This window comes from Alternaria conjuncta, assembly GCF_024043145.1.
Source record: "Alternaria conjuncta strain BMP 0040 chromosome Unknown scaffold_3, whole genome shotgun sequence".
NCBI classification, from domain to species: domain Eukaryota; kingdom Fungi; phylum Ascomycota; class Dothideomycetes; order Pleosporales; family Pleosporaceae; genus Alternaria; species Alternaria conjuncta.
In genome coordinates this window covers 1,487,050-1,505,229 of record NW_026250092.1, presented here as the reverse complement: position 1 = coordinate 1,505,229, position 18,180 = coordinate 1,487,050, and the positions used below count along the sequence as shown (strand labels likewise).

Genomic DNA, 18,180 nt, shown 5'->3' with positions numbered 1-18,180 from the left:
TGCGTTTTTGAACCACTTCTCCAGCCATAAAATCGTCAATGTAAGCCTTTTTAGTGTTTCGCAAAGCCACCGCCGACTCCAGACATACGCAGTGGCTTTCTCGTTTTGATTGCGTTCTCAGACAGATACTCGCAGTATGTCTGCGTATTTTCAAATTTTCTGCACCATATCTTGACAGATATCCATTTCTGGAAGTCGCAAGCTAGATGTTTGGAGAAAGAAAGAAGAGAGAGGAAGCATGAGAACCATCCTGGTGTATTTATAGCAAGCCATGTTGCGAAGATGTGTTTTGTTTTCCGGCGCCTGCGCAACATCAGGCATCAGTGTTGTCCTTTTCTTTGGACGTTCGCATCGCCACAGGTACTCACAGGAGCGACATGGTTGGGATGACGTGGATTTTGAGAAACGATCTTTCGCGGCACGGTAGTTTTGGTGGTAGGTCTGCCTCAGAGCAGACCACACATGTAGCCTGGGTACTAGCTTTTCGGAAGAACTCAAAATGCTTTTAGTTTCGAAGGGCAGAGCGAAGAGAAGGGCACGAGACATCAAGAGACGAGAAGACTCCCGGTGCTTCCCATGCATAGTCCCAGATCATCTTTCGAGTGTTCTGGAACGTTGAAGTTTTGGTGGAGTCGGAATAGGAGTCGTCCACATATAGACGGTGGATAGTTGTTTTCGCGCTCGTCATAATATGTCCAATCTTGACTTTTCAGTTTTGTGCAAAGCAGAAGAAAGACTCAAAGACATTAATCGGCAGTCATGTAGTTTTTAACACTATAGGATCTGTGTTTTCGAAAAGCTGAGAGTGTAGTGTCTCAGAGGATCGCGCGATAACATGATAACATCGCTTTTCGCTTTTGAGTCGAAAGCTGCACCAAACGCCATAGATATCTTCTGTTGTAGATTTTGTTTTGAGACAATGTAGAAGTAAGGTATGACAGGAAAGAAGAGAAGAACGGAGATGACCAATTTATATGCGAATGCGAATTCGCCAAGCCAAGATTCTGACGAACCGCTGTGTTTGGTGCAGAGCGAGAATGTGATGCAGACCGGATACGAAAATCGGCGTCAAAACTGTACAGCTAAGTGGTAGGAACATGAACTTGCGCGTGCATGTTGCGCTGGGATAGAGTAGTTGAATCTGTCGTGATGAAAGCCCGGGTGGACCTTGTAAGGTAGCATAAGGAAAGGTCGGACGAAGAAGCGGAATAGCAAACTTCAGAGTCAGAATCATACCACTGTGTCTCCTTTCTGCTGTCGTGTGCATGAAGGAGCAGTCATCTCTCGTTTTTCGAAGCGCATCGTCATCTAAGCTCTCCAAGCTCATCTACACTTCCCGCTCACACCACCTCCACACCACTAGTCCCAAAGTAACAACGCAATAAAGTCCCGAAGATCTTCGCAAGCCCTCCAGATCGCAAGGTGGGAGAGCAACTCGGTACGTGATGCGAGCGGCCAGTTCCGCACCCAGCGCCATGCCGTCATACCATCACCTGCCGCCCCGACAGCGATCAATCAGGCCTAGCCTTCACACCCCAGATCGAAACCCTATCTCTCGCCCGAACATCGGTATACACATTCTCGCATGCATGCCAGATACCGGTCGTGTGAAACTGGAAAAGGGCTGCGCAAAAAAGGACTCGGTGTTGCGTCAGCAGGCTGCGTAACATTATGCAGGTCATACAACAGCATGCAGGAGCTGCGAACGGTATCCCGTAACCGGATTGCCTGTTGCCGTGAAGAGTCCTTTCTTGACTTGCCACACGATGCAAGTATAGGTTGTAGCAAAAATACCTCGGAGTAAGTATCCGCGTCGTAACGAATTCCCGTTCGCAATAGGAGGCGCGGAGCTGGACGCCGTGACGTTACATAGCCACCGTGATCGATCCACTTAGTAGGTTCGCGGATGGCTAGTAGCCTGTTCATCTGCCGCTGTTGAGCCGTGGGCTTCTTTTCCTGGTATAGATGGGTGGATCTTGTGTGGAGAACTCTGGGGCGCGGAGGCAAAGGGTTTTTCCCGGCGGCGTGGGATGTTGGGATGCGGGATGAGAAAATAGGCATCGCCGTGAAGGAATCCTCATTCACGTGAGGCTGAACTTGTTTCTGGAAGAAGATGAGGCGACCGCAAATAGCCGAAAGGATGCGTAAAGTTAAACGGTGCTTACGCAACTTAATGGGAGAATAAAGCCAAAAGACGGACTCAACAGGTAAGAGGACGTGTCAAGCCACAGGGTCGGGAATGACAGCTAGGATAGACCCTAGATCTCGAGTCGCATTTACCTGGGATAGCTTGCGACGAACCGCTGAGCTTCGCTTCATCTGCATGCTGCAGCAGGTTTGCATTCGAAAGAACAGCCACCCTTACTCCCGAGTGTGGACAAACGCCTCGAAATCGTAATAGTGTACTCCTACGGCCTCAACACATCATGTTGAAGATGTCGCGGAGCCGGGTGAGCGAAAGACCGAAAGCTTACCATAATCGGAGGTGTCACAGGAACAACAACTCGGGGACTTAAGAGGTAGTATCGGCTACCGCGGAAGACGTCTAGTTCGACCTATCGGGAGATGGCAATGAAAGCCAAGCGGTAGGTGATAATCGACTACGGTGCAAAGTACCGCAGCTCCTGCAGGATCGTGTCGCTGTGCGCATGACGTCGGGTCTGACTCTTTGACAACTCAATCGAAAGGGTTGAGCGTCAAGTAGTCGCTCGCGCTTAGGGTCACAGGTACAGAGCTCTAGGTGGCGAAGCAGCAGTGCATCCTAGGATGCGGCGAGGTACGTACCAAGCGTGCACGTGAACTGCAGACTAGAATCCTAGCGTCGCTTCAAATCGTGTGTCAAGCCCCACCTGGTCTAGCTTCTCCTGGAGCTATACAGTGGGTAGACTGCTGGGCGTCAGCAATGCTGCGTTATATTTGGGCGCTCAACGTCGAGGCTCAAACGACTGCAGTAATATGGGGTGATCTTTCGACTGCGTTAAGCGAACTAGAACAAGAGAGGCATTACGCCTAAGGCAAAATACGTAGTGCCGTTACCTTGCGTGCAATTGAGTGGAACACCATGCTTTTGCGTTGCGTGCACGCTGATCTGTTGTGGGCTTGTGTTTGTGATGCTTCCAGACTCAGCTTTCGCACCTGTTACTCCGAACAGCTCCCAGTGCGGATGGCAACGGAAAACGGCTCATACGTGCCTTATGCAGGTGTGTGATAGGTGGAGCTGCAGGGCGCAACACCGCTGGCGGTTCGCAGTCGTCGAGATGAAGTACGAGGGGCAATTGTCTGGGGAGTGCGCCGGGATAACCTTATCGGGTTAGGCGTGCGTCATCGGCTCGAGCGGGCTTGAAGCGAACGGGAAGAAGCATACGCTCGTCATTAGATATCTGCATGGTCGGTCGGCATCGTGTTCGCGACCGTGCTGTAGACTCGTCCCGATGGTTGCACAAAGGAAGCACGTCATGCTGCACGAGCAGTCCAACGTGTCGTCGCTACGCGGCCGCGAGAATGCTGCTCGGTGGTAAGACGTGCATTGGCAGATGCGAACATGGCAAATTTGGTCCCTACACAAGCTATCGCGCGGTGGTTATTTGCTCTCCTCGCACCAATCGCGACGAATTGTATAAATCCCAAAGTTTCATGCCATGGCCAAGCCACCTGGGATTGTCGGCAGAAGTGACAGGAGAGCCATGCAAATTATTTCGCCGGGGAATTTATCGATCATCGATACTTGCGTTTGGCGAGCAATCTGGTGAGATGTCAGAAAGTATAGACAAGGACCGGGATGCAGATCGAGTGGTATGTGCGTTGACAACTGCATTTGCATAGACGATCTTAAGTGGCTCAGCGAACATTTACAGCCACGATCAGCAGTAGGAAGTCGAAAGCTGCTCCTGCTCGTTCGGTACATCTTCTACAGTGCTTCGATTGACGTAGATGGCTTTGGTGTCGCTGAAGGATTGCTCCGTGGCTCCACCATGTGGCCGTTCGATTGTAGATCTGCCACGAGCTTACGGTGGTCGTGCACCAGCAGCCGATCTTCATTGCCACAAAGCGCAACGTCACTGGCTAGGGTCTCTTGCAATACTTCAACTGCGAGATAGCAGCATGGTCATAGCCGAAGTTTGAATTTGGCAATGCAGACCCGACTGGCGAAGCAGCATGATGCTTAAGCCGAAGCGAGCGTAGCGGGAGGCCGAAAAGACGATAGTAGCCTGACGATGCCGTCATGCGCGGTGGATGCTCCAGTACGCGTAGGAGGGCGACGCGACAGACCGAGAACGTCAGGGTCCTGGGCTGACGAAGGTCAGGTGCAGTAGTATACCCACCGCGGCCTGCGGAATGGAACAGGGCGTGAGAGATTTTTGTCGTCGCTGCCATCGGCTCATTCCACATCCGCTGCTACGATGGGGCAACTGTGGTTCGCGACGTTGCAGTACCGGTTCTCGCAGCAAGCGCATGTACTCAACAGACGGCCAAAGACGACGGGATCAACGCTGCGAGGCGGTGATAGGTGGGCGGGTCGAGCAGCAGCGACAAGGGCTAGGACGACGGCGATGGGAACTTTGCAGGCCGTGGTCATGCGGCGCTATGTGGCATGGGTCTCTGGGCAGTCCATGCTTTACCCCAGATCTCGAAGCAGGCTAGCCGCCTTTGCTGCCGCCGTCCAAGCTCTGCAGGCTCGACCTTGGATTTCCTGGGGAAGTTTGCAGGTGTTGCAGCCCTCACCGATGTCAGCGCAAGCAGCTATCCGCCTGTGTAAAAGCAATTGAAGTCGCCCGGCGGTGCTGAGTGGCGCGCTGGCGGCATAGCGTGCTGTCAGTAGTTGCCCGTTCCTATAGTTAGGCGCTTGACGGCCGCAGCTGCATGGGCCGTGTATGCGAGGCCCATTGTTGTGCGCGCATCTTGCAGCACCCAGCATCGTTCGCCAGTATCGGTGACAGGCTGCTGAAGCTCGCTCTCGGAAGCCCGAGCATGGTCGTGCCTCTAGACCCGTGCGGTACTCTGGGTATCCTCAGGGACGAGTAGCTCTCTCGCCAATTAATATGCAACCGGCAGGCCATTGGAGCTCCACAATCTATCTCCGCCAGGCGAAATGAAGCCGCCCCAGTCGGGGGCATGTTATAGATGCTGCGGCGTGCTCTTCGAGGCCGATTCCACTAATAACGGAGGTGGGTGGTGTGCAGTGTACAGTACTGCAGCGCAGACGATTGCTACAGGGAGCCGAGGCCATAGCTGTGGGCCCCTGGCGCAGTTGCTGCAGCCAAGCCGCGAGTAGTCCTGAAGGCGACGCTGCTGATCGCAGACGCCCATCGCTGCCTCTTCAGACGCGCAGGTAGAGGCGAGGGCATCGCAACGGAAGTACTCCGGACAGGACCCCTGTGCCAGAATGGCCGTTTGCTGGGGGCTCCACTTGGTAGAAGCCCTGGTGCTTGCAGGCCCGTCGAAGAACCTGGGGCGCTGGCCAGTTGCATGACACACTCGCCGCCTAGCTCCAAAGCTTTACGAGCCGTGAAGTCTGGGGATCTGCTTACAATTCGACGAGGCCGCCGTCGCCGTCGCTGTGCCTGATCTCGACACCTCCAGCTCCCTCGCCACAGCTCGACCGCGTGCGACTTGCTCTGCGTGCTTCTTGACTCTCGCTGCTCGTTGTAATAGCTATCGTCCCGCGAACCTTGGCCCGTGCCCGATTCCCCAGACTCGGCCTGCCCTCTGCACCTCCGACCAATCGTTGTGTCGTCGCCCAATTGCTCTGCCCGGGACCGAAGGTTGTGTCTGCGCTGTAATCTAGCCTTTTGGGCCGTACCAGCCAAAAGCCGCCGGCGCCTCCAGCAAGCACCGCTGGTACAGACGCTTACATCAAGGCTGGACCCTCGTGCTCAACCAGCTCCACCATCTGCCACCGCCTCTGCTACTGCTGACCACAGGCCTCCCGCACTGGCTTCACGCTCTCCGGGACCAGCGGTAGACACGTACGCACGCCGACCTATGTACGGACCGATCCAACTACATCACACGTCCGTTTTCCTGGTACCTTTCTGCCCTCAGCGTAGGCTTGCTCTTGTTGCGAGCCCTTGCCAGGTACCCAGCTTGCCTACCTCCGACCACTTCGACCAAGGTCCCCTGCAGCTATCAATTGGCTTTTGCTGTACATTAGCATTGTCATCCCAAGATCCAATTCCATCTTGATATCCCACTGCTACGAGCTGCGGCCACGAGACGCTGCGTAAACAAGCTCTTAGACGCTCTTTCCACCTTAGAGGCCTATACAAGGTACTTTCGTCTGCTCCAGCTGGTCGTACCTCATCATTCGCTGACATTTGTGTGTGTTGGCAGCCTCTGATTCAGTAGATTCTTTGTTTACTCCGAGAGCTTGCTGCCCCGCGAGCTGCAACGAGCTCGACCCAAGACAGCTATCATTGCAGTACCATCAGTAGTCCGCTTCCAGTCACCTTGAGGCGGGTGTATTTTCGACTCGATTGTGGACGTGATTGGTGTTTTGCCAATCCGATACATGATCATGGCGAAAGTGGAAAGCACGAGCCTGCCAGGCCCCGCGACCTCGCCGGGCGACGACTCCAACGGTTCAGGCAGCGCCAGCAACTGTGAGTAGGAGCGACCGCCACACAACACCATGATAGCTGACAAAGATTGCTAATCGCAGCTTCCGCATCTACAGCCAAGCCCGCAACCTCGCCCACCGTCCAGACCTTCCCTCCGCCCAAGAACGACAAGCCCCGGCCGCACGTATGCGCGACTTGCACACGCTCATTCGCGCGCCTAGAGCACCTCAAGCGCCACGAACGATCCCACACAAAAGAGAAGCCCTTTGAGTGCCCCCAGTGTACGAGATGCTTCGCGCGACGCGACCTCCTCCTACGTCACCAGCAGAAGCTCCACCAACAAGGCGCGACCAACACAAGACCCCGCAATGGACGTAGGGAAAGCACGACCGGCCTGCCGCCCAACCCTGCCGCGCGAGTACGCAAGAACTCAGTCTCAAGCAATGCGGGCGGCGCCAAGGGCAATGTCATGAGGCCACGCGCAAACACCATCAGTCACATCGACCCGACCGCCCTCAACAGCTTTCTCGCCACACATGGAACTTCGATAGCTGGCGGCAGGGGAGGCCACCCAGGTCATTCACAGCATTCGAGCCTATCGGGGATTAGTCAGTTCGACTACAGGGGCATGTCGACAGCTGCCGGCAACCATGGCCAGTCTCACGGTCTACCAAGACTAGACACCCATATGGGATTCGGTATGGGTGGCGGTCTTCGCACGGCTCCCATTCCAGGCATGGCTGGCTCTGATGACCGTGAGCTCGAGAAGTTCTTCGGCTCCTCAGCAGCTTCTACCATTAACCCGAACCAGCTGCACCACTTCAACGCAGGCATCGCACTTCCACAATCGCCCTTCAAGCAATTCGCTAATCCCTTCGCCGGCAACAATCCTATTGAGGAAGACGATTTCGGCTGGGGTATGGGCATCGACAGCAACATGGTCTTCACCGGAGCCAACGAGTCGGCTCTTGACGGCTCCTCGCCATCGGCCATCAGCACTGCGAGTCAGGGTGCTTTCAACGACATGATGCTAGATGGCTCAAGCCAACAAAATTCAGCAGCCATGTGGCACAACCCTCTAGTTGCGCACACCAGCATCAACCCAACCGCCTTCACACTCGATGCCATGGCTCCGGTCTTCCCTGAGCTTATGATGAACCACAACACTTCACAAGAGCTAGGCGATCAGGGTGTTCAGAACGATTTCTACTCGTCTACTCCACCTCCTTTAGTGGCCATGAGCCCTTCAGCTGGTATACCCGGTATGCCGAATCAGTACTTTCAGACGCCCATGACTTTCGCTTCTGATGCCCGCAGCATATCATCTTCCTCATTCAACGGCAGCGCAAGGCACAGTTCTGTCTCATCATTTTCCACTGAAACCATTACAGACTCTACGCGGCAGGCTATGATGTTCAACTTGACTCAAGCCATGGGCTACGGTCATGGAGCTCAACGGAGATTCTCGCAACCCGCAGTCAGCTCGCCTCTGTCCAATGGTACCGGGAAACCTTCAGTCCAGGCTGGTATACTCCCTAGCACTGTCGACATCCAGCGCTACGTCAATGCATACATCCACTACTTCCACCCGCACTTACCTTTCTTGCACATCCCCACACTTTCTTTTGATACCCCGGCGTACACATACCAACTTCGATCGGCCGGGAACTACAGCCAAGATACCATGGTTGGTGGCGGTGGCTGTCTCATCCTTGCCATGGCCGCGATAGGTGCTCTGTACGAATATGAGCAGAATGTCGCAAAAGAATTGTTTGAGGCTGCGAAGAAGCTGATTTTATTCTACCTTGATGAGCGCCGCAAAGCTGGACTCTCGGCTGTCAACGGGTCGAATGCCGCAAACGACCACATCAACAAACCACCACTCTGGTTAGTGCAAGCTATGTTGCTCAACCTCATCTTCGGTCACAGCTGTGGCGATAGACAGGCCGCTGAGGTTGCGAGCACCCATTGCGCAGCACTTGTAAGCCTTGCTAAAGCTGCTGGCTTGGATAAGCCAACCGCTCCAGAGCAGACTTCTTCCAGTCCACCCAATCATACTAATGGCGACAATGTGGATATGTCCGACGAATCGAGCTCGCAGTTTGGTCAACATGCAGATAGTGTGGACGAGCACGCTCAGTGGATTCAGTGGAAGAAGATCGAAGAGCGTAAGAGGACTTACTTTGCCATCTTCTCCATGTCGAGTCTGCTTGTATCCGCTTACGCGCATTCTCCACGCATACTGAACTCAGAGATACATCTAGACCTACCCTGCGAAGAGGATCTGTGGTCTGTTGACAGCCCTCAGACGTGGGTGGCTATGGGCGGACCAATGATCGCTCAGCAACGCGGTTTGTCTTTCATCTCGGCCATGACATACCTTCTCGAAGCCAGTTCACGGAATACCACCTCACGGATGCGGAACTCCTACCCCCAGGCATTCGCAGGCGGGCAGCCAATGAACGGACCCTCTGAGAGCGACATCCGGCCCAGCACATTCGGTTGCTATGTGCTGATCAATGCCATGCACGTTTACATTTGGGAAACGCGGAACAGACACAACGGTCGATTGTGGAAGGCCCAGGAGACAGAGGCCATGCATGCTCAGGTGGAGCCCGCTCTCAAGGCCTGGCAAGTCGCGTGGAGAGCCAACCCGAACCACAGTATTGAGCGCCCCAGTCCGTTCGGTCCTCTTTCCGCCGACTGTATCCCACTACTAGATTTGGCCTATGTCAGGCTCTTCGTCAACCTTGGTCGCGCGAAGGAGCTCCTGTGGCAGCGCGATTTTGACGGCATGGCGAACGAACTCGCCAGAGGCATTGACATCGTCGGCCAAGCAGACGGGACACCTGAGAGGTTTGCATCGATGGATCTCAACTCAGGTTCTCCAGGCCAAATGGGCTCACAGGACCACGTCAGTCCCGGAAATGCGGCAAACGGTTTCTCCAACTCCCAGTCGTCCAAACGCGAAAGGCATCTCCGAAAGGCCGCTTTCTACGCTGCTGACTCCCTTTCCATGGCAGACAAACTGGGTGCCTCGTACGCTGACTTCACGGCTCGGGAGCTTCCCAACTCATCCGCGTTGTGCACTTTCGATTGCGCTCAGGTCCTTGCTGAATGGGTTGCAACTGTGCAAGACCGTGTTGGCCGTCATATGGGCGTGCTCGGTAGAGATGAGATTGATTTTGCGGGCGTGCCAGCTGTTGTACTCCTTGAAGAGGAAGACATTAAGCTGCTACAGAAGATCTCTGATATTCTCCACCATGCTGATATGAAGCTGGCTTACGACATATCGTCCAACAACCTACCGATGCTGGGTAGTCTTTCCAACCTCGGACATTGCGGTTACGGAACCAAGTTGCTGATGGTGACGGCTTACATGCTGTCAAAGGCCGCTGTCTGGCCTGGTGAGTCTGCCTGCTCAAAACCTGTACAACGTCTGCTAATATGACAGTAGTAACCCATGTCCAAGCTCGTGCACTCGAGGCGCATGCCCAGCACATCAGTCAACGAGCAGAAAACTCGCTTCATATCCAGTAACCATCTGCCTTCTTCGAGCTTGTACAGTACTAGACTTCTTCGGCTGTCGATATGCCCACTGCACCGTGTGTGCCTCTCGGATACCCTTTTTTACACCCATTTTCCATCGGCTTACGACATTCCCAAACAACGACCACACCCTCATGCGTTGATGGACTTTCTTGTACAGCTTGCTTCGTTGATCTGGATCAGACGCACTGCTTCGGTCGCTTAGCGACAGCTAGAGCACCGCGTCTTCCAGGTACATATTATTCCGGTGTGGATGGTTCCAGAGATACGTGGTGTCACCATCCGTCTGCTCACCTTTGACGACATCGCTGCCAATACTACTCCTCTTTTTGTCATTTCAGGCGTTAGGGACAGGACGCAGGGCGTTCCTTCTCATCTTGATTTTCCGGGTTTTATTAGGAATTTGTACACATGGCGCTACGTATCGAGGCACATTGCTGGTGAGCAATTGTGTCTGACCCGGCGGTGGCTGTAACACGCGCAGAGTAAGATGATACTACGAACAATCCTTTACGACAACCTGGGTATAGGGTATGGGCGGCGCAAATGGGACAATGGGTCAAAAAGTCAATTTTGATCACGCAGCTAGGGAATACCTGCATCACGAATGAAAAATTTACCACCCCAAACTCCATTATGTCTTGTGACTCCGCGATGTGCCGCTGATACTTCAACCGCCTTCTCCGGTGCAACCCCTACAATGAGATTCAGGTTCACCAAGCATTCTGATTCGCTCGGTGTACTGTGTCACCATCTTAGCGGGTGGCTTACCACTGCGGCGTTGTTCTCGAACCAAGCAGCGGCGACGCCGTTTTGAACCTAAAGATAGCCAAAAGCCACCTGAGCAAGATCAAGATCTGGACCCTTCAACGAAGTGAGATCTAACTACCAAAAGACATATTGCGTGACTTGGACATGTCCTCATCTCCGCGCACATCTACACGGTAGACTACACCACAAGAAGCCCCCAACCAATCCGCTATCTCGATGACCAACACCTCGATGCTCACACTACCCCAGCGCCCAGCCCAAGCTACACTAAGCCTCACAGCCTCACTCCTCTAACCCAAACACACCACGCAGCGCCGCCGCCGCCGTCGCCAAGCTCCTACGCGTAAAACCACTCGTACGCAGATCAAAGCACTAACGCACTAACCCAAATGCAACCACACACCACGTGTACATACGAGCGTGCGAGTCTCCATCCTTCCCCCGGATGCGCTCGGATGACATGGAACACGGCCGGCACCATTGGCGGCGATGCAGCCGGTGCGCCAGCCGCAAGAAAACGTGTACAGTGTCGGAGGTAACTCCGAAGTGATCATGGGATTGGGTGTGGATGGGAATAGCGCGGACATGACATGGAGGGACGGCGCAGGGTACCGGGTCAATCAAGGGTAGTGAGCAGGGTCAGGGTCAGGGTGGGCTGGGGAAGGAGGGATCGGGGGAGTGTTGCTGTTCCTGGATTGAGAGGACGAGCAGGTTGATTGGGGTGAGAGGCCGGTCTTGGGATGTGTTGCGTTTTGAGTATGTTGAGCGATGGTGTTGGGGTGGTAGGGCCGATGATGTGAGATGGGGGTGAGGCTGATGATGAGGTTGCGATTGGTGAGTGTGGAGTGGGAATATGTGGATGGGAATTGGAGTCTGGTATGCGATGCGAAGTGTGTTTGTGGTGTTTACTGTGAGAGCGCGGTGCTTTCTAGGTGTGGATAGCATGGCCTTGTTGTGCAAGAGACTCGAGTATGTATCGGCTACGAAGTTCTACCGTAACCTCAGCCTTCAGAACCCGCAGCCCTGACTATACTTCTTTCCCGAATTCTACGTGGGCAGAAAAACGAGGTGCAAGGGCTGTCATTCGCGACTACCTGCCATGCGCACGCGAAGAGCTGGCTGCGACGCGTTGATTGGCTAGATTCGGAGCTTGGGTCGCGTACACCTTCCGCTACAGATCGCTCTTTCACGTCAACCACATTCGCGTCTCTGGTTCAACACATAGCCTATTTATCATCACACTCGATTCACAGAAAGCATAGCAGAGAATAAGAAGCTTATCGTTTGCCAGGATGTCACGCCCAGCAGCGCGTAAGGCCGCTCCTAAGGGGGAATACATCGAGACCGTATGTCTCTCCTCCTCTTCCGCATCAACAAAACACCAGAAAAACAATATGCATATCTTGCGCACCCCATTACCCCAACCTTTCCATTTCATAACACCATCAAACCCCCAAACCATGAACCCTCCACACTAACACCACCCCCAGGATTCCGGCAACAAAGTCTCCCGCCGCAGCGCGATCACCGGTACTGCCAACATCACGCTCGGCGGGCGCACCGTCATCATGGCCGACGTGCAGCTGCGCGGCGACCTGCACCCCACACGCTCGGCACCTTCTTCGTCTGGTAAGGACGTGACGCCGACGAGCATCAGCATAGGGCGCTGTACGGTCATCAGCCAGGGCAGTGTGATTAAGCCGCCGAGCAGGATTAGTAGGGGCCAAGTGCATTATTATCCGATGAAGATTGGGGATAATGTTTTTGTTGGTACGTTTTGTTGAGTTTTCTGGTGACTGCTTTCTAGAACTGTCATGCGAGAAGTCTGGGTATGATGTACGTTGTGTTATACTAACCTAATGATGGCAGGACCAAATTCGACTGTTCAGGCTATTTCTATTTCTTCTCATGTCCACATTGGGCATCATTGCAATATCGGTCCTTTTGCTATCATTAAGGAAAACGTCAAGATATTACCACATACAGTTGTACCGGCGAACATGGTCATTGCATCGGGCTCTGTGGTGGGTGGTCAGCCGGCGAGGGTGGTGGGCGATGTAGGAGAGGGATGGGGTGTTAGTGGAGGCGGTGGAGGTGGATTGGGTGTTGGCGGAGGAGGGGAGGAGAAGTGGGTGGAAGGTGGAGATCTCAGGGAGCTCGTTAGAAGTATCAGATGAAGATTGGAGTTGCGCGTGAGTGGAGACGAGATGGGCATGAAAGAGAGATATGGCGAAGAGAGGAATGGGATGATATCCAGGTAGGGTTGATGCATTCTTCCAGAACATTGCGAAATGTTATTTCTGGTTCAATGAAGCTACCAAACTACGATACAGGTAGTTCAGATCCCATCTCAAATATGTACAAAGAAAGAAGGCGGCGAAAAGCGCCAAACAATCGAGCGCAAGACTTGCGCAACTCAGCGACTACCAACGATGCTGCATCGTAACTTCCAAGCCAGCCCTGGAATATCGCAACCCAATCATCATATGGACCGTAACAACCGTATCGTTCATATCACTCAAAATCTCCATGAAACGCATACATAGGTCGCAGCGAAGCGTCTCCATTCTCTATCCTAGCTATTACCCGCCTGTAGGTGGCCAACGTATTTACATCCATCTACACCATCTCGTTCCCCTTCTGCGCTTTGACCTCCATGGTAGTCAACTCAAACTCTCTTTTCTGGTAGATACCCTGCGTGTCCCAAGAATCGGGAGAGCTCTCGCTTTTCGTATCGTTCAGGGTGGTTCGTCCATCGGAGTAGATGTGCGCTTTGTGCGTGGATTTGGTGCCGATGGTTGGGCCGGGGCCGAAACCGAAGCCGAAAAGGGATGGAGCTCTGTGTGATGTTAGCGTTTTGCGACAACGACGGTACAAGATAAGGACGTACCGGCTGCGTCGCCTTGTTCCTTCTGCGGTGGACGCCAGCTTCTTCGATGTAAGGGAAGTCTTGATGTCCCGGAGGAGAGGTCGCAACACGGGTATACACTGAACGATGATGGTGCCGACGATCTCCGAAGAATACCAAATGTTAGAATGAGCGTTGCGCCAGAAGTACCACTCGTCCTTCACATTGCCCTCGTCTTTCCAGCCTGTGCGTACAGCAGATACGATCGCAACAAACATTCCCTATTACAAAGTCAGTGGTGATCCATAGGGGCATACTTGAAGCGACGCACCAGACTCATGGCAACACAAAGCCCAATCTTTTCCACCTTCCGCATGTCGAGGTTCCATGTGATGACCCAGGGGAAGACTGCGAGGATAAAGTCCATGATGATGTTGTACACGTTGCCGCCTTCCTTGAAGTCGTCTCTAAACTTCGAGTCTAGGCAGAAATCCAAGCGGTACCAGACGTCATAGGATTCCTTGCCGCACACCTTTGCCCACTGGAGAATGACCTTGGCAACCATGTATGCATTCATACTGCCGATGATAAACCAGAGAATCCATTGGCCCCAGTTCTTAGTCAGCTTGAGCAAAGTGACGGCGAAGGCAGTTTTGGTAAGCGATTGGTTGATCAGTGTTCCACAGGAAGTAATGTTGATAAGTATGTGCATTCGATCATCCCATGTGTCGGTCACATAGCCCGTGGCATACTCGGTTGTTATGATGGCATTGTTGACAGCAAGTAAGACCTGTTACATCGTCAGCTACGACTATCTGTAAGCCCAACAGGTGTCTTACCCATGCAACGAGAAGGATGTGGTCATCCCACCAGAGACCGTGGCGACGAGTGACTTTGATCCATATCCGGAGCGCCAGGAAGAGTGATGCACCAGCAAACAACGCCCATAGCCCAATGTTCAACTCGAGTGAAGGATCCACGTAGTGGTGATGCGAATCATCGTGGTTCCGGCGGATCATGTTTTCCCAGCGGTCGGAACGGGATGCGGCATAGAAGCGAAATGAAGGAAACCGTAAAGAGTGAGATGTAGTCGCAGACCGACAAAGTTAAGAAACGAACGAACGAATGCCTCCGGCACTCTACACTGAATGACCGGGGTGGTGGGTGGAAGAAACGACGAACAAGAAACGCCGTAAAGTGCGAAGCGGCACGAGGTCTAGATGACATTTGCGCATCCCCGTGCAAGGATTCCAGGGATTTCCTGTTGTTAGCATCGATCACAGCCCAGCAAGCGACAATCTGCTTGACATTCCAGACTCGGAGGTTTTGAAATGAGTCCCATCTCGAAGGATGGTTGGTGGAACCACTATGCCGGTAGTGGGCAAGCCCCGGGCGCCGTCGCACGATAACAGCTGTATCTTCCGATGTATCCTGGGGAAGCTCGTGTTTGCTAACTGAGATAGACGTTAGTAGGCGAGCCTCCCATGGCTCATGCGGACGCGGAAGGGCTCCGTCATTTAGTCTGCTTGGGAGAAGGAAGCAGAAGCTGCTCAGTGCCCTTTAAGCGGTGGTTTGACGACATTCAGATCAGCGATGGTCATGGCTACTGAGATAGCTGCCACACAGTGGGACAACGTCGCACAGATGTGCGAAACATGGCAAATGCCGCGGCCGTGCTTGATTCTCCTGGGTGTGCGCAACGTTCCAAAGTCGTTCCAACGTCGCTCGAAACAGGCCACGTGTGGAAGACGCCACTGCGTCCGTGTACTGGCGGAGAATTACGACTACGATTAACCTTGGGGGGCGGCTCGATATTAATCGATGCATTGCAAACACCAGGTCAGCTGCGCCGAGCGTATGGTACGGAATGGGTAGGCCCGGGAAGCCGCAGTTATGCCGACCGGCGGTAATGACTGGCATCCCCAGCGCGCAGACTCTGCTGTTGGGTTTCTTCGCAGAGTTGGACACGAATTGGACAAGAAATCGATGATTCGCGAGGGAAGGGGGTGGAAGGAAGTGTTTCAGATTGAAAGACGCCCGGTCAGTAGCCGATGCGCTGTTTCGAAACGGGTAAAGCATATCCGGGCGCATGAACGAGGACGTCATTCGATCGTGCGCGCGACGAACACCTCCCTTTTTCTTCTCTATTTCCGACATACCATGCTATAACAAACACATCGGTTAGCAGTATAGGAGGAGCAATGCTGGATGACTTCAGAGCATTTACAAATGAAGGTTGCGCGATGAAGATTCCTCATTACCCACACCTTGAAGCGGAAACGATCGGGCATGTATAGCGGCGTTCCTTCTCTTTCGCTCCTATCTCACTTTCTGTGCAATTTCTCAAGATGCTCGTTCCTTTTTTTCCCTACTCCCTCCACTTCGCTATGGTTCGACATCCTGTAACGCTCCAACGGCGCGCGATCTCAGGTTTGGATGTAGCGCAACCGCCGTGAATTCCAGGACTAAAGGAATCAGAACAAACTACGCGCAGGAGCATGTCGACATAGGATCGAGAAAATGGTTCGTCCTGTTCGCCAGATCTGGAGTTGATCTAGGGCTCGCTCCTTCTTCGACGCCGTGAGAGACCCGTTTCGCCAGGTGCGCATCGCCGTCCAAGCGGCATGCCAGTGCCTCCTCGAGGTCCTCGGATGCGATTGGCTCGTCCGTGCTTGGAAAATTTTGTCGGCAAAACGTGTCTACTAGCCGACCTCAGATCTCTTGGTTGTAGATTTGGGTGGATGGACATGATCTTCAATGTAGCAAGCATCCCTTGTTAAAGGGGTTGAGGGCGCGTGCCCTTGCGACTTGAGAAGGGTGAGCGAGATTGGTTGAATCGGGTGGTTGTAAACCAACGTTCGCATGGGCAGCCACGCATCACGAGAATTCGGCCTTCACTTATCCGCACTTCTAGTCGCCTGGACCTATCCAACTTGCTCCATCGGAAACACTTCACAGTCATGAGCGAATTATCAGCGAGTAGCTGTTGTTTCCGTCTGGCAATAGAAGCGACATCATTGGCGGATACGATTACTTTCGCGAAGCTACCCATGGTTACGCGACGATGGGTACTACCACTGTACCACTGCACACTTCTGATGAACCAAGGGAGGGATTTGACCTTACTATTTCTTTATGATGAATTTAGAATTAACGTGCAGTCACCATCGAGCAACAAACTTCTTCTCACATCTCAAAAAGGAGAACACGATTCACAGCTACATTCAACAACAGGTCCCGACATACGCAGCTCAGCAAGATGGTTCCATTTTTTATGCCGGCCAGCGCACTGCGCTCCATAGCCAAGCATGCCACCAATTCAAGGAGAATTTCACCCCTCCCTACACTTGCAAGGCCCTCCTCAGCCTTCAAAAGCATTAGTCTTATACCATCTCGGGGGTTCCGGTCGTTTACCCAGTCTTCAGTCTCGTACAAGAAGACTGTAACATCATCAAAGACCCCGCCTCGAATATTCCCTTCTCTCTCCCTTCCACACAGGGCTCGGCATAGACAGAACCACAGCAAAGTCAAACCCAAGAAGGCCCTGTCCAATATCTACAGATACTCAATCCTCGCTCTACTGTTCGCCCCCAGTATAACGTTTCTAGCTGTCGGAGTGTTATACGGATATGGATTCAGCGAGCCGACCTCCAACCAAGGGGGCGAGAAAACGGGAAAAGTAAAGGGAAAAGTAACGGGGAAAGAAGTGGGAAAGGCAACGGGAGAGGCATTGAAAGACGGACTCAGTGACCCGTGTATAGCGCACGTTGATGGATTCCGGGTGCATACTTACAGCCAACCCTGGCTCGTCGGCTTGTACATCTACGGAAGCTTGGAGTAGAAAATCTGGAAGGCTTTTTGAGGCGCCATCATTGTCACACGGCGGCTGGACCAAGCGGCCACAACGCCAGGAGACTACCAACTCCTCATCAAAGACGACATCTTTATTCATCCGCAACGACATCCACGTCGAGATCTCGTTCACATACAATACCAAACCCCGGGAATATTGCGCAACACGCGATTATGTCCTTTCTGCTGTCGCGTACTGCATTCTGAAAAGGAAGAGGTCTCCTGTGGGTGCAGATCAGACCCTCTGGTCCCTCTATAGTCAGCTTACATCGCTGCGCAGTGTGTATGCTTTTCGATATGAGTATGCCGCCATCTCTCCTTCTCTAAAATACAGAAGGAATGACCCAGAAGTATACATGGCCTTGGGATTTGGTAAACTTTGGTTCTGATACCAACGTAGTGTGTAGCGCACCTGTTATCACCTTCAGTCTATTTTATGATTAGCTAGCAATAGGAGTTACCCAGGAGCCTGCATTGCCTTGACATTGTGAGCACGGTCGCGCTTCTGCTGATGTATGCCGAAGCGCACTTGTTGATGTCCTGGGTGCGTGTCATAATTAGCTCGCAATAGAAATGTACCAGGAGTCTACATTGCTTTGGTAC

The 18,180-nt window shown here is 53.2% G+C and overlaps 3 protein-coding genes across 3 annotated transcripts; 2 read left to right on the top strand and 1 right to left on the bottom strand.

Moving 5' to 3' along the window:
• Positions 1-6,508: 6,508 nt before the first annotated feature.
• Positions 6,509-10,097, top strand: J4E85_002480 (uncharacterized protein; the record flags this gene model as incomplete). The annotated part of the gene is made up of 3 exons (XM_051466758.1): positions 6,509-6,599; positions 6,659-9,964; positions 10,015-10,097. 3 exons carry the CDS (start codon positions 6,509-6,511, stop codon positions 10,095-10,097), a joined length of 3,480 nt encoding a protein of 1,159 aa, XP_051329613.1.
• A 2,072-nt stretch (positions 10,098-12,169) lies between these two features.
• J4E85_002479 (uncharacterized protein) lies at positions 12,170-13,054 on the top strand (the record flags this gene model as incomplete). The annotated part of the gene is made up of 3 exons (XM_051466757.1): positions 12,170-12,223; positions 12,368-12,647; positions 12,747-13,054. The coding sequence occupies 3 exons, from the start codon at positions 12,170-12,172 to the stop codon at positions 13,052-13,054; spliced, it is 642 nt and encodes a 213-aa protein (XP_051329612.1).
• A 442-nt stretch (positions 13,055-13,496) lies between these two features.
• J4E85_002478 (uncharacterized protein) lies at positions 13,497-14,744 on the bottom strand (the record flags this gene model as incomplete). Its single annotated transcript, XM_051466756.1, has 4 exons — positions 13,497-13,716; positions 13,768-14,006; positions 14,057-14,515; positions 14,565-14,744. The coding sequence occupies 4 exons, from the start codon at positions 14,742-14,744 to the stop codon at positions 13,497-13,499; spliced, it is 1,098 nt and encodes a 365-aa protein (XP_051329611.1).
• Between the last annotated feature and the right edge of the window lie 3,436 nt (positions 14,745-18,180).